The sequence below is a fragment of the Octodon degus genome, unplaced genomic scaffold (assembly GCF_000260255.1).
Source record: "Octodon degus isolate 3935 unplaced genomic scaffold, OctDeg1.0 scaffold00030, whole genome shotgun sequence".
Taxonomy (NCBI): domain Eukaryota; kingdom Metazoa; phylum Chordata; class Mammalia; order Rodentia; family Octodontidae; genus Octodon; species Octodon degus.
This window is the reverse complement of record NW_004524606.1, coordinates 12,610,328-12,626,639: the sequence shown is the minus strand read 5'-3', so window position 1 is coordinate 12,626,639 and position 16,312 is coordinate 12,610,328. Positions and strand designations below refer to the sequence as shown.

Genomic DNA, 16,312 nt, shown 5'->3' with positions numbered 1-16,312 from the left:
TGTGGTGCTGGGGGATTGAACCGCGGTCCCTGATGCTTTTGCTAAGCTTGTTCTAAGTAGGTGCTTTAGACCACTGAGCCATCTCTCCAGCCCTAAAATTTTAAAAATTTTAAATGGAGCATTTGCTTCATGTATTTTAAAGAGTAGCAAAACGTAACTAATATCAATCTCATTATTATATGAATACTGTCTGGGATGAGGTTTAAATAGATTTTTTTAAAACGAGTCAGATTTTTAAAAAGTAGCAAATACAACAGACATTAGAAGTTATATATGACTTGTGTTCATAAAACATTAATATGATTCAATAAAAACAGTAGGACACAATTTTTTTTTTGCTTTTGCTTTCTCTTCCTTTTTTCTTTTTGTCATGTCAACAAGTACTCATTTATTTTCATCTCCCCCAACTCTTCTGTTATGGGATTTGCACAAGATAAATCCCAACTTTCAGCCACTTGTTCTGCAAAGCTACTGTAGAGATAGGTAATTCAGCCTAGATGCCTCAAGTTTCCTACACTTCCTGGGACACAACCTTCGGGAGTACAAACCATGCCTGAGCCACCGAAATCAAACTTGTTCTTTTCTACTGGCCACAAGGAATTGCAGGCTGTGGGGACAGTGTCCTAACCAGTGAGCCTTCCTCCTTTGGAGATTGAGCAAACAGACGTGCTTATTACAATTTTGACCCTAAGCTGTTGCTATTATACAATATTTTTGTTTTTATCACCATTCTTCAGCTTGGACAGTTTTAACTGACCTAAACTCATGGTTAGTATTGAAGAAAAAAAATAAATTGAAAGCAACAAAGAATAGTGCTAAAGAAGAGACAATAGCAAAAGCCTCCGTGAGGAACATAATCTTGTATGGTGCTATTAGTCACATGAATGTATCTGTGATTCCACCCCCCTGTAAGTCCAGCTGTATTTCCCTCATGGCAATGAGTCAATGATGTTTAGGAATTTCTCTACAGAGGCCAGCTTTTATATCATTTCTCCATTACAAATGCAGTTAACCAAATCACATTCTGTGGTTAAATCCGCAAGTCCAACATATTTGAGCACTGTTATCAGGTAACTATGCTACTGTTGACAAAGGAGCCCAATATCTGTTGTCTTATGATCAATAATAAGCAGAGTGATCAGTGTTCCATCTGCACGGCTGTTGACAAATGCTCTCCCTATCCCCGGGGTTTCCTGCCTGGGGTTCGCAAAAGGGAATCAAGCCATGAGTCCAACTTCATAAACTCAAAAGAGTTTCATTAGTTCTTTAATGGAATTCTCATTAACTTTTTAGTGCTTTGCCTTATTTTTCTTAAAAATTGATTTGCACTCTGAGAAGGAAGACTTTAAAATATAGATGCTAGGTTGCAATTTTTCATGTGTGTAGTTATTACTTCATGAGAATAAATCTAAGTAATCCTTATTTTTGATTGCTTCCCATTTTCCCCATCTCATCATACAAGGCTGGATTAAAAATCATCCACACTTCATTTCGTGTGACTTTAATCTGCTCAGTTGGCAATTTCTCTCAGCCTTCTGTGTCAGAACAAGTTACCCTGCCTCCTCCCGGGCTCATGGGCACAACGTGTCCCTCTAGTGATAGGTAAGGCCTTTACTGCTCTCCAGGCCAAAACATCTTGCAGGAGACAGCAAGTGCGCTGTGTGAAAGTGCCCTAAAATGGGTGATGAATACGATAAAATGAACTTTCTCGCAATTTAATTGAAATGCCCTCTAAAAATAAATTTGGCTGCTCTGACTTTTTTCCTAATTGCATGTGCAAACTGAACATTACCAAGAACTCTGCTTTCACTAGCCTCCTGTGATTGTCACTTATTGGCTCTACTGAAGCTACTACTCTGTGCTCAAATCAGTTTTAATTTCCCATTTTGCATCTCCAGCTCCCAGTCAGCCTCCAGGAAATGTGATCTGGAATGCGACTGACACTAAAGTGTTACTTAACTGGGAACAAGTGAAAGCAATGGAGAATGAATCTGAAGTCACAGGATATAAAGTAAGTCGCATAATTTACCACTTTTGGAAAGTCTCAGGAAGGTAGGTTGAACAATGTTTGTAAAATCTCCTTGATATGGTTTCTATATTCTAATTGTGATATAGGCACCAAGATTTCATGAAGAAAAGGTATTTTTCCTAAATATCTCAATTGTTAAGTATAAACCTTTATGAACTAATTCTGCTTATGTGGGAATTTTGGACAATTTTTGAACATTGTGTGTTACTGAGTTGTCTAATTCTGATACTCATTCTAGTTTGTTTTAAAAACAACTGAAAGTCCTGAGTCTGATTCCTTCTTGGGCACTCAAGGCCCACACAGCAGGGCCTGGCCCTGTTGCTTCTGCCCAGATGCCCAGCCCTACTGGGCTGTTCCATGGACGAGCTTCTTCCTCCACCTCCCTGACTTGAAGAACCTCATGCTTCAACTGTGTGCTGTCCTGTAATCTAAGGCCTACAGACTGATCAGGGAATGCAATTTATATTCTAGTGGGTGCAGAGAACAACATAATTTTACTTTGACAAGAGAAGGTTTTCTGAAGAAAATAAAAGCAGACAACATAAGAAATGTTTTTATTTGTGTGTTTTAGGTTTTCTATAGGACTAGCAGTCAAAACATTGTGCATGTGTTGAATACAAATAAAACTTCAGCTGAACTTTTGCTGCCCCTTAAGGAAGACTACATTATTGAAGTCAAAGCCACCACAGATGGAGGGGATGGCACCAGTAGTGAACAGATCAGGATTCCAAGAATTACCAGTAAGTTGGTGGGGCTCAGCTTCCCCATGGCTTCCATCAGGGTTACTGGGCCCTAGTGGTGAGTGTGTCAGTGCCCCTTTGCCCATTTGCCCCTAGCAAGTGCCCTTTGTGCCAAGGATGAGAAGGTTTCACAGTTCCCATGATAAGAGTGAAAGGAAAACCTCAGAAGTGGTACAGAGCAGGGAGAAAGATGAGAACTGGAAGAAAAGACACCAAAAAATGTTCAGCAAGCTTAGGAGATAGCTCGGTGGTCTAAGCACCTGCCGGGCAAGCACAAGGTCCCAGGTTCAATGCTGTGGAGGTCCCTTCACATGCTGTGGAGGCCCAGTAAACCTGGGCGCATTGGGACAGTCACCCCAACTGGGTGTGGTGGTGCACACCCGCAATCTCAGCGTTGGGGAGGCTGAGACAGGAGTATCACTACAAGTCCCAGCTGCATAGCAAGATACTGTACCAAATAAATAAATAAATATTAAAAAGGAAAAACTATTTAGTAAACTTTTATTTATGTATTTATTTATTCTCCTTCTGAGCTATGCTTAAGTTAGCCTTTTGGTAGCCTGTGCCAACAGAATTCCGGAGCTCTGCTCAATAGCAGCATTGAACCCACACATGAGTTAAGTGCTTTAATATTCCAGTAATTTCCCTGTTATAAATTATATATAAGTGTTATCAAATTCTTTCAATAGAAAAATTAACAATGCTTAGGTTAGGAACAATTTGTGTGTGTCAATCCAAAAGTTACCTCTTATAGAAAAATCTTCTAATTTCCAAAGAGCTTCACAAAGTTTTTTTTGGTGGTTTTTTTTTTATTGTTGTTTTCTTCAAAATTGAAACAATACCTATTTTACTGTAAAAGTTGCACTGGAAGGATAAAGGGAAACAGACTTTAGTGTACATAGTATATAAGTGACAGAGGTACCAAAAAATTTCATCCTCCCCTTTAAGCCCAATGTCTGGAGTTTTTAGTACTGTAGAGTTTTTCTTATCTTCATTCTCTGTTTGATAGTGACATAAATAACTTTATTTCTCATTTCCATTTATTACCTTGGGCTTCCTTCATGGTGCAGGGAAAGTTAGAAGTGATTGTCTAAAGTCTTAGAAAAGAAAACGTCAGACACTAAAAACTGAGGACAAATGGAGATAGGAAACCTTGGAGGCTTTAACATCCTGTGAAATTGTAGTCTGCCGTCCAAAGACAAAGGTGCTAAGACAATTGGAACCACTTATCTTGGAACTGGGTTCCACAAGTCCTATGAAAATCACTTCAGGCTATGACACTTGTAAAACTTAATGCATTTAGTTGACCCAAACAGGGATAAAAATACATTTATTATCAATGTAGGTTTCAAAGTAATTCATATCTACTTATTGTTTCCTGAATAAGGTAAGGTGTAGCGTTCACATGCCAACATAGACAAAGCCATTCTGTCCAGGAGTTTCTCTGCTTTGGCAGGGGCAGGCGCCATTAGCATCTGAGGCTGCTGAGTCAAGAGTGGCCTTTTCATCTGTCTGCTGTCTTGCTGAGTTTGCAGAATGGGGACTGCACAGAGCCAGCTCTGAAAATGGTTTTTATTTTATTGATTGCTTTTTAAAGGATGATATTATATTATGTTTAATATTTTTATCTGCATAAAATAGAAACAAGCAGATTTTCCAACCCCTTGCCCAATGAAGCTTTAATTAAACCATTGAATTACCCCCTCAGTTGTTTGTGATCAAGTATAATTACTTTTTAAATGATTAAGTTGTTTTTCCAATTTCAATTAAAGTAATACTAGATGAACAAAGCTTGTAATGTTGGAGAACACTTACAACACATCAGTGTTTTTATACTCTTGATAACAAATACGTGCTATGTCGATGTACCAGATAGGAACTAATGTGATCACAGCTTACATTTGTGCCATAATCTGATTTTTAAAAAATTTATAGGAGAACCATTGTTTTTATCTTCTGTCTTGATCTGCTTAGGCTACTCTAGCAAAATCATGGACAGGGTGTCTTATAAGTACAGAAATTTACTTCTCACAGCTTTAGAGACTAAGAGAAATCCAACATCAAGGTACCAGCTAAGTCAGTGTCGATTCTCAAGGGCCTCAGCTCCTAGCGTCATCACATTGAAGGACTGGAATTTTAACATGTGATTTTTAGGGGACTCTGTCACCCTAATAGCATATTAGCATAATCATTATTAATGAGCTGTTTATCATCTTTGGCAGATATGGATGCAAGAGGATCCACTTCACCCATCTTGAGTGTCCACCCTATGTCAAGTTATACACCCACGGTACTGCTCTTTATTGTAAATGCCCTGTGGTGATATTTATTATTTTTTTATTATTTACTGGAATTGGTTACCCAAAAAAGTACTTTCATGCAATGGTGATTGTGCATGTTTTTTTCAACTGTTTTTAACTTTCTACTTCGTTATAGGTAAAATATGAATAAAATAAAAAATAGTTAATCCTTTTAGAGGAATCTGAAATGCCTTAATATTTACTTGATAAGCCAAAGGAATTTACATATTACATACTGCAGACTTTTGATACAAATGTTCTTAAACTATGAGTTTATGGGAAAGCCTCAAATTCCCACATAGCTACACACACACACACACACACACACACACACGCAACACATTTTTTTAACATTGAAATGTTCTTCATTTAATCCAAATGCTCTTTTCTCAATATCACAACATTATTTGTAAGACTTAATATAATTTCAAATGGTAACTTAAATCCCCCAGGGTGAAAAATACACTTAAACAACTGTCCTATTAGAAGGGGATGGGATGTGTTGCTGGCAAATGCTTTTGGGGAAGTTAAGAGAACATGGCTTCTTGCTCTCTTGTGAGAATTTTGACATCTGTTTGTTTTCTGTGACTCTCTGTCACTCTTTACTAAACTGTGGTCATAATAACATCCACCTGATCTGCCTCTCCCCCTTGAATTAGATGTTACGGGTTCAAGAAGGAAATATGAAAGTGCTTTGTCCCTCCCAATGTCACGTTCCTATGCGAACCCTTGCATGGATTTCCTTAAGCACATAAAGTTCATGAAGATGAGCTGCATTTCTTAGGCTGGCATCTCACACTCGGAATGTACTATTTCATTCATTTATGAAGAACTGAAATGAAAATGTTTGTCTTTTTTCACAATTTACAACTTAATTTCAAAAAAATTTATTTTTTTCACACCTAAAAATAAACTTTCAGGCTTACTAAAACATAGTTGAGAAATTGAGGAATGATTTAACCTCAAGCCAAATAATAAAAATTCCACAAAATTCTTTTATGATTTTTGGTTGCACGAAGGGACTTTCTCTCTTTTGGATGGTGAAGATGGTTTTTTAATGAAATCCCACTGTCTATCTCAGTGAGTCAGACAGGCTTTTAAGTTGCTGAGTTAAACTTGCAATAAAACCACGATACTGCTACTGACTTTTATATGTATGATTCAGACTTTCAGTATGTCATTTTCAAAGGATTGTTGAAGACATGACTTAATAGCAATACGTAAAGAGTATACGAAAATTGGCAGATCAAAGTCAGTTTTTACCTCTTTCCTAGTAATTTCACATGTTCCTGGAACTTGTTTGCATTTTCAAAGATAACAAAAATTGGAACCAACAGTTCAACTCTAAGAAAAGATTAAAAATTAGCAAAAAATTGATATCTCCATAACTTACCACTTTTATGTTTAGAGATTTTGTTCAAGATGAAGTCGCGATTTTCACAGGAGATAAAATATAACTATCTCTATAAGGTTTGTAAATACTGTATATAAATAGAAAAAATCTGAATGACCAGTAGATTTCATATGACCATTGTTATTTCCAGTTAAAAAGTGGGGAAACACTTTCTCCAATACTTGTATTTTATGCTGTATTTAATGGAGCTGTACCTTTTTATTAACTAGCAATTCCTATAATATGTTCCTACATTTCATTTCCAAGATGATTACTCTCTTGTTTCATGTTATTTCTAGCAATGCATCTCCATGAGATATGGGAATTTTTCATATTGAAAAGCATAAAATTTATCTTTAAATTTTTGTGTGTGTATCCTATGGTTATCTGTATGTATTATTTTCTATTCTAATAAAATTTATAACAATCAAAGGCTCGTGTTTATTAATTTAGTATGGTCCAAGGAAAACATCTACAGAGAAAATAGGGGACACATACTAGTTACACTGATGTTTTCATTTCTTGTATATCTTTGTCTTCTAGAAGCTGTTTTAAAACTATGTTTAGACCCCACTAACTCAATAAAATCAACAATTTGAGAGAATGACCTCCATGTAAGAGACATCCTGACTGTGAGCTTCAGAGAAATGCACCTTAGAGAGTTATGCATCTAATTTATTTGGTTTCAAGTTGATTCACATTTAACATCCTTTCCCCTCAAATGAATATCCATTCTATCATGTTCTTTATAGACTTTTTCCCTTGGTATCAGTTTAGAGATTTAGTTTTAATGCTCTTTGTGATACAATATATTCTAGATATTTGAAAATTATACTAGAAATATATTCATGTTTTTAATAATGAAGATTTTAAATGCCATCCTTGTTGTAAGGAAAATGAGGGTTAAATATTTATCCATTGTTCTACATTGGAATTAGGGTTGTGCAAGGGAAGGAGAATTAAGAGGGAAGACTACAAGGAAGAATTGTTCTGGGGTGGGGGAAGACTGTGTGTTATTTTAAATTGAAGGCCAATTTTGATGGATGCATTAGAACTTCTAATGAAGAGGGCTGGCAGATAGCTAGTGGATTAGAGCACCTGCTTAGACAAATGCAAGGACTGGGGTTCTATCCCCGGTGTGCCGTGCAGTGCTAGCTCCCCCCCCAAGGGTGCACTGACATGAGATTGAGACTGGGTGGTGGTGCACACCTGTAATCCCAGTGCTTGGGAGGCTGAAAACAGAAGGATCACTACAAGTCTGATCTACACAGTAAGACCTTCTAGACCCTGTATTAATAAAAAAAGGACTTCTAATGAAGAGAAAAGCCCTGGAGAACATTCAAAACCAAATTATGTCATCAAACAGCTCTAATGATCTCAAGGCTGATGGAAGTGGCAGAAATGGGTCAGCTCTGAGTCCCTCTTCACCTAACATTACCTTCACCACTTGGGGCAGGTGTTCTTGCTCAAGTACTATCCCTCTTCTAAGTTTCTGATCCCCTTTAGGCAGGCAAAACTGGGAACATGGAAGTATTGTCCTCCTTTGGCTGTAAGGTCTTCAGGGAATAGAGAGCTCCTTTGTGTTGAAATGTCTCCCTGTGAACAGAAGTTATTAGTGCTGCCCATTTAAGGGCCAAGAATTTGTAAATGAAATAATGTGTGAGTATTGGAGCCCTGCTCTTTCCATCACTCGTCTCGGTAACAGAAAATAATAGTGGAAGACAGAAGATCTTATTTTTCATTAAAATTTCAAAAATATTTTAAATTTTTGTTTTCATTAGCATGCATTTGTAGCACATAATGATTCCATTTGTTGGGAGGAGTTAGTGCAAAAACTATTTGAAGATGGCTTGTATTTAACTTTAATAATTTCACCATTTTCAATGGAAACCATGTAGTATAATTCAGTAAGATAAAGAAGATGTAAAATAACTAGCATCTTATAAACACTGTTTTCTTGTCTGGCAAGATAGCTCAGTAGGGGCCAGGGAGATGGCTCAGTAGAATAAGTGCTTCCCTGGCAAACACAAGGGCCTGAGTTCAATCCCTGGTTCCACCAAAAAAAAAAAAAAAAAAAAGCAAAAACAAAAACAGATAGCTCAGTGGTTAGGTAAGCACAGGGACAGAGGTTTGATCCCTTGCCCCTCCAACCCCAACCCCAGGACTGCTTAGCCAGCCACCAGGACCAGGCATAGTGGTGCACTCCTGTAATCTTAGCATTGGGGAGGCTGAATACAAGAGATCACTACAAGTCAAAGCTGCCTAGTGAGAACCTGCACAAAATACATAAAAAAATAATTAATTAAATAAATACTGTTTTTAATTAAAATGCCCCCATTCCTTTTACTATGCCATCATATTTTTAATTAAAATCCACCTATTACTCTTATAATGCCATCTTATTTATTTAAAATTAATTTTAATTTAGTTCTTTATTGAAGGTATCTTACTACAAAAAAGTGAAAATTGTATTGATATTCTTTGCAATTTGGGTTAACTTTAGTAATTATTGTAGGCAAAAGCAACCTACAAGAGCAATTATGAAATTAGCAATTACTAAATTGTGTCATTCTTTTGAGAGAAAATGCATAAATCCTTTGGAATATAGTTCATTTAAATTGTTAGGTTTTTCTACTCTTTTTATTTAAAGTGCATGCCCTAATTTAACATATATTCCCTAATATGTAGGCAATAATTAACTGCTGAACTTTCATGGAGAATTAATCTCAGATAAAAGACCTAAATTTATGCAGAAAGAATGCTTCTATTGTTTTCATTCATTTTTATTTCTTACTCTTACTCTGCCCATTGAAATTTACTTAAAGTCTGGTGACTTTATCCTGATCACTAATACTATAGGAAAGGGAAAGAATTAGATCATTTAAAATTAGATATCTCCTTTGAAAAGTCAGAATGAAACAAATATGTGTTTGATTGTGTTAGGTTGCCAAGTAAGTGGGTTTAATTTGGCATCAGACTGTTAAAAGTGACAAACACAAAGCTTGTATAAATTGTGTAACTAATTGGCTAATGAGAACATTTTGTGTCCACTTCAGTGGCACCTCCAAACCATCCTGGGAGAATGGTTCTGACTGAGGTGAAGCATAAAGATTTGCAGTGAAAGTTTCATTAATCTCTTCCTCTCTGGCCTACTCCTCTCACCTCACAGGGCTGCTCTGTGTGTGCTCAATACCTACTTGTTAGATTAAATCAGCACACTTTTCATCCTTCGCTTTACCCTCTTCTATCTAGCTTGTTTAGTTTTTCTCTGTCATGCTATCTCTGGAGTTCATAAATTATGATCATTAGGAGTATAAGAGATATTGTAAGATGTATTTAAAATAATTATAAACAGTAGACCATTTATATTGAGAAAGTTAATAAATTTGCAAAGAAGATAGTACTTTGTTTGCAGATATAGATCTGGTTGGAATCCTATATCCCCAAATAACTGTAGGGAAGCAGATTATTCTCTTCAAAAGAAAGAATATTTAAACAAATAATATTCCTCTCTGAAATGGCACCAATGGAAAAATCTCTCTGATGGGATCATAATAGCAGTTACTTGTGCTAACTATAGGATACTTTATCCTAGTGTGTTTCATAAGTACTCAATAGAATTATCTAGTAAGTCAAAAATATTAGTAGGCTTTAAATTATGAGTCATTCTTTAAGAGTCAATAATTAAATACCCATCACAATTACTCATCATAACCATCAAAGGGTGGTTCATTCCTTCATCCAGGATGGAGATGTAAGACAAGAGGACTGCCCTCAGGGAACTTACTTCTTAGTGATAAAGCAAAGAAAAAGACTAGGAAAAGTACAAAGAGAAAATCTGTCTCAGAGCACATGATTGGAAGGCTTCAGATCGTATGTACAGAGTTTCACCACAACCTTGGGCACGTGCAAGAAGCATGGCTCCCACTAGCGGCAGTCCCTGGTCTCAGGACAGCATCCAGATGGGCAGCAACTCATCCTGCCCCTAAGGGGAAGGACAGCAACGTTATTCAGAAGGATGCTATTCAGAAAGATGTTAGATTGGAGAATAGGAGCTTTAAAAATGCTTCTGTTTTTAAATAAACAAAAAATTTATCTATAATTTGAGATCCTCCCCATGAAAGAGAGTAATGAAGCTGAAATATGAGCCTCTTTGTCTGACAGGGTTGGGGGAGCCCTCAGAGTAGCTCTGGACATGAGTCTGAAAAGCCTTAGGGGAAGAGAAATGTTAAAGTCTTGACACAGAGGAATTAAGCTGAGAAAAATGACTTCCGCTCTGAAACTTTATGAGGAACAACAGATAGAGACCTTCTTTGAGGATAGGCTCCTGCTTTTGTGTTTTAGTTGGGGCAGGTTCCCCAAATTGTCAGAATCAGAACCATGAGGGAGACTATGTCCCAAAGGGACCATCATCTCTAAAACAGGTCTCTTTAGGGGCTGGGGAGATGGCTCAGTGGAATAAGCGCTTCCCTGGCAAGCGCAAGGACCAGAGTTCAATTCTTGGTTCTGAAAAAAAAAAGGATCTCCTTGACCACTGCTGCCAAATGAAAAACAGTGATTTTAACTTCAGAAATTTATCATACTTGCCTCTATACACCCCTCCAAGAGAAGAGAAAACCAGTCTTGCCTTCTCCTTCCCTTCTTCCATAACAGAAGATAGAAAATTGGACAATGAATGTGTGTGTGTGTGGGGGGGGGGGTTGTGTCATTCCACACTTGGGAAAAGCTTTATTGTGATGCAGTGAATTTTAGCAAGGACAAGAACAATGGATATGAGTCAATATATGTGACTCCTAAAGAAAATACAAAGTGGAAGGATATGTTCTAAGTATATTTTCCAACATGATTTATATTTCACTCATTTCAATTGACATTCAACTTTCACAGAAGTCAATCATAGACAGTTCTCTTTAAAATGATGTACCTCTGTATTTCCAAAAGAGAAATGGTAAGTTGTACAGAGGTGATCTTGTTATAACACCTTAGCTGGAGGTACAGATATTGAAGATAGTGGCTATGCACCAGCTGATCTGCAGAGACACTGCAACTGAATGCTGCCAAAGAGTGCAAAGAGACTTTCCACAGTTGGGAACCTGCCAAATGGAAGATCCTTCCAAACTTCAGCAATAGGTTGATAGGAAAGAAATTATGCAGAGCTGTGAACACAGCCATTGCTCGGGGTAGTTACACATAGCTTGTATTTTAAACGTAATGATACAAGAGAGTAGCAGATGATTAAGATTCTGTGCTTTGAAATCAGCCAGCCAGCAAGTCCTGGATCTGTCACTCAATAGATTAATGCTTTTAGAGTAAGTTAACCTCTGGAAATCTCTTTCTTTCTTTTTGTAATAGACTTGTCTTACTTAGAATGTTTTGGACACCAATGCACAGGTAATATGATTTGTTTTTTAAAGCCTAGGAAAAATAGGTACTCTAAGGGAACACATGAGGATAGTTTTAAAACCTTGTTCATTTATTGATTGATTTTAATTAACATACAATTTATATATATTCATGAAGTATTATGCACGATTTCTACAGACATATGGATGTTTGGTTACACGCAGTTACCTCCTCAAACTTTTAGTATCTCTTTATGGTAAAAAGATCCTTTTCTCTTGCTTTTTGAAATGTGTATCTGTACTCATACCATGGTGCAACAGCACCTAAACCTAGCTCCCAGCTGTAATTTAGTACCCAGTGATCAGCATTTCCTCCTTCTTCTGTGCTTCCACTTCTCCTCCACCCTCTAGGAAAAAAGCATGGTGTTCTCAGCATCTGGCAAAGCCACTCATCTAGATTCTGTGCTCTCAACTTCTATGAAATCAACCTTTCTAGAATCTACAAATTAGTGAGCTCCAGCATTCCTTTTCTTTACCTACTTGGCTCATTTCACCTGACATCTTCTCCAGATTTATCCATGTTATTAAAAATGATAGGATTTCATTTTTCTTCCTGGCTGAATAACACTCCATGGGAAATACAGACCATGTTTTCCTTATGCATTCCTCAGTGGATGGATGCTAAAGATGGCTCCCATTTATTAGCTATCCTGAATAGTACTACAATAAATATGGGGTGTGCCTGTGTCCCTGTATCTATGATTTAGTAATTTTATTTCCTTTAATTTTTGGATATTTCTATTTTTAGTTTTCAGGAACCATGATACTGTTTTCCATAATGACTTACTAATTTACATTTCTATAAACAGTAAAGAAGTGTTCCCTCCTCTCCATATCCAGACTGGGATTTGTTTCCTTTTGTCCTTTTGATAATGGCCATTCTAGATAGATAAGGTTATATCTCATTATGTTTTGATTTTCCTTTCCTTGATGACCTGCAATGCTGAGTACTTTTTCCATATGCAGTGGGGCATTTATTTGTCTTCTTTCGATAAAAATCTATTTGTGTCTATTACCTCTTTTATATCAAGTTATTTATATTTTTTGTTACTTAGTCTTTGGAGTTGCTCATATATGTTTGTTATTAATTCCTAGATAGATGCATAGTTTGTAATATCTTCTCCCATTTTGTATTCCCTTCAGCCTATTACTTCCTTTGCTGTGGTTCTTAATTTGATGAATCCCCAGGTGTCTGTCGTTGCTTTTGTTTTTTGTGCTTTGGTGATTTTGCCCCCAAAACATAGATGCTCATTCCAGTATGGTGAAGTTTTACCTGTGCTTTCTTCTAGGAGTTTTATACTTTCAGATCTTTTTAGTTGGTTCCTGCAATGCTATAAGATCAGGATCAATTTCATGCCTCTGTGTATAGGTTTCCCATTTTCCCCATGCTATTTTGAGAAGGTTGTTCTTTTATCAAGGCAGGTTTATAGCACTTTTTATAGGTTTGCTTCTCGGCTCTCTGGGGTGTGTGTGTGTGTGTGTGTGTGTGTGTGTGTGTGTACTTAATGATGCATGTTTACTGAAGAATTTAGTGTTTTGAAGTCAGGTAGTAACTGCCTTTTATTGTATTCTTTTTGTCTTAAATATCTTTGGCTATTTGGGGTTATTTTATGATTGCATATAAAATTCTACCTTTATTTCCACACATATAACATGCAAATGAGAAGTTTTTGCCTTATTGTGTGATAATAAAAAAAAATCAAGGACTCATGGTGGATTCACGCAAGGTCCTGGGTTCAATACCCAACAACAACAATAACAAAATGATGATGTATATACAGTGATATCCTAGCAGTTGAAGTGGTGACTTTCCCATATCCTAATATCCAATTATTTGATATTTGTTTTTCTTCTATCCAAAATATTGCAAGAATGAGAAAGGTAGTACTAGCATCTTAATATTAAAATTATTTTCTGCATTGTATTCCATATTTTATATTGTTTTCATTAATCATGTGCACAGACTTGTTTGATGCTCAAGTTGAAAATTGGTACACTCCAATTACCCTCCTGGAAGCTCACAGCTTCTTCTAAGGATCTGGAAGGAGATCGAAAAGGAAAAACTGTCATTCCCTTATTGTTCGCGAGGCTTCCTCTAAATGGTCATACGTGTATAATTTTAGGGCCACCAATCTCTATGCAGTCAACTCCAATTTTTCTTCCTTGAAAGTAAGTACTATTTTATAAAATCTCAAGAAAACATTTAGTAGTTTTCTTCTTCATGTGTAATAACATACTCAGATCCTCTGATTGTCTTCACCCTTTGTACATAGACAGACATTAAATACGACCATCAGCTACTTCACATTTCCATGAGTAAGATGTGAATAATGTATTTACAGCATCTGGCTTTTTTGTGAGGTACTCTTGAGGAATTTAGCCAGACTCTAACATGGAAATGGAGTTTGATCTTGACATTGTGATTTTAAGAAGAAAATTCCTTAATTAAACAGATCAATCTGGATATTTTTCTTTTTTATGGAGAAACTTCAAATCACCTCTCACTTTCAAAACAATTAGTCATTTTCCTAGCAGCAAGAAAAATCTGAAAAAGCTGTTTCAGCCGTTAAATTAACTGTCTGGAGATAGAAAGTCTTTGAAATTGTTTTCCAGCAGTGTCTTCTACTGATTTTTTTAAATTTTATTTTATCTTTGACAAAGTATGACTGTATATACTTAGGAGTGCAGCAGGGCTTAATGGTACATGCATATAATGTTGAAAACAGGAAAATTAACATATCTGTCACTCACCTTATTACTTTGTGGTAACATTTAAAATCTATTCATTTTTTGAAATACTATATGTAAAACATTATTACCAACTATCATCACCATAAGGTACAAAAGATCACCAAAATTTATTCCTCTGGTCTACTGGAGCAGTGTGACCTTTGACTGATCTCTCCAATTTCATAGTGGTTTCTTGAGAGCCCAGTGTCCTCAGGGCCCAGAGAGGTCCTCGGCACACATGTCTGCAATGTACATAGAGGTTTAGAATACTGGCCTGAAGTACCACTTGCTCTCTCAGAACATCAGAGGTTATTAAGATGTAGATTCAACTGCTATACTAGAGACAGGGATATACATGGAAACACCTCCTACTGAGAATTACTTTAAGAAAGGTGAAAGGGAACGGTGAGATTTCAGACTTTCTGAAAAAGAGAACTGAGGCCTTCCTTAGTCATTCAGAATCATAGTTTCTCAGATATGTCAACAAACTTAAAGATTTCTAGTTGACATATCAGATATAGCATTGTTATACAAATGAATGAAAGATAACTGTGATAGGATACAAACTTTTTTTTTTTTTTTTTTTGGCGGAACCAGGGATTGAACTCAGGCCTTTGTGCTTACCAGGCAAGCACTTATTCTACTGAGCTATCTCCCCAGCCCAAATGTTTAAGTTTTTTTTTTTTTTTTTTTTTTCAGAACCAGGGTTGGAACCCCTTGCACTTGCCAGGGAAGCGCTTATTCCACTGAGTCATCTCCCCGGCTCCATAGGATACAAACATTTTAATAGGAAAATAATGAATGAGTTGAATTTAGTTTATGACTGAAGTCTACAAATATCATGAATATAGTTAAAAGCTTGCCTTTTAGATGTGAGGGTTTTAAAAATGTGTATTATGTTCATGAAACTATGTGCTAAGAGGTGACAGGTATATGATATATACCTGAATTCCCTTCCATGGAAGAAAAAATATTGACAACAATCACAATGTCCTTCAGAAGAGAAAAGATGAAATAAGAGATGATGTTTTATGTTATATGTTAGTGTACAGTACTCTACTTCAAAGAAAATATGCAAATAAAATAGATTCATGAGTTTGTTACAGGAAACTATAACATGAAAACTGAGCTTGTTTTCATTTTTCTGAGAACCTTAAATGATATTTTTGTAGGTTCACATTTATTAGAAAAGTCTAGAAGGAAATCTGTTAGAGTAGTAACACATAATTGCTGTGGGATGGGATGGCCGTACTGGGGCTAGTAGTTGTAGCATAAGTCATCATTAGCCTTATCTAAATTGTTACGTCAGCATTCACCTTCATTAAAACATATCACACACTTAAAGTATTTAGGTGAATATAGCAAAAAACGGTGCAGTTTGCTGCACATGGTAATCTGTAATGGTAGTTTCATGTTTGGAGTGCCTGTCATTCTGCTCTTCTGAATACGGGCTGCTTGTCATGACATGCCAGTTGCTACTATGCTGTCTCTCGGGTAGATGGTTGTTCAGAAAGAAGGGGGTGGTGAATGAAAGCAAGATACAGGATAAGGAATATTGTGGGACTGTCCTGCTTCAAGGTTGTATATGGTTAGATTTTAGGACTTATGTGTAAACATAAGAAGTATACAATGCCTATTTTTAAAATACATTCTAATTTTTAATTTTTTATCATATTCTATAGGGACTTAAAGTTCAACATATCAATACTTGATGAAAA

General features: G+C 36.4%; 1 protein-coding gene across 2 annotated transcripts in view; it reads left to right on the top strand.

Annotated features, from left to right (window-relative positions):
• Cntn3 (contactin 3) overlaps positions 1-5,353 on the top strand; it is a 264,165-nt gene extending 258,812 nt beyond the window's left edge. For both annotated transcript variants that reach the window (XM_004629518.2, XM_023713332.1), the window contains 3 exons: positions 1,899-2,011; positions 2,601-2,769; positions 4,992-5,353. In XM_004629518.2, coding sequence (XP_004629575.1) covers positions 1,899-2,011; positions 2,601-2,769; positions 4,992-5,092 — 383 coding nt within the window. In that variant the 3' untranslated portion in view covers positions 5,093-5,353. The remainder of the gene's footprint in view (positions 1-1,898; positions 2,012-2,600; positions 2,770-4,991) is intronic.
• The last annotated feature ends 10,959 nt before the right edge of the window (positions 5,354-16,312 follow it).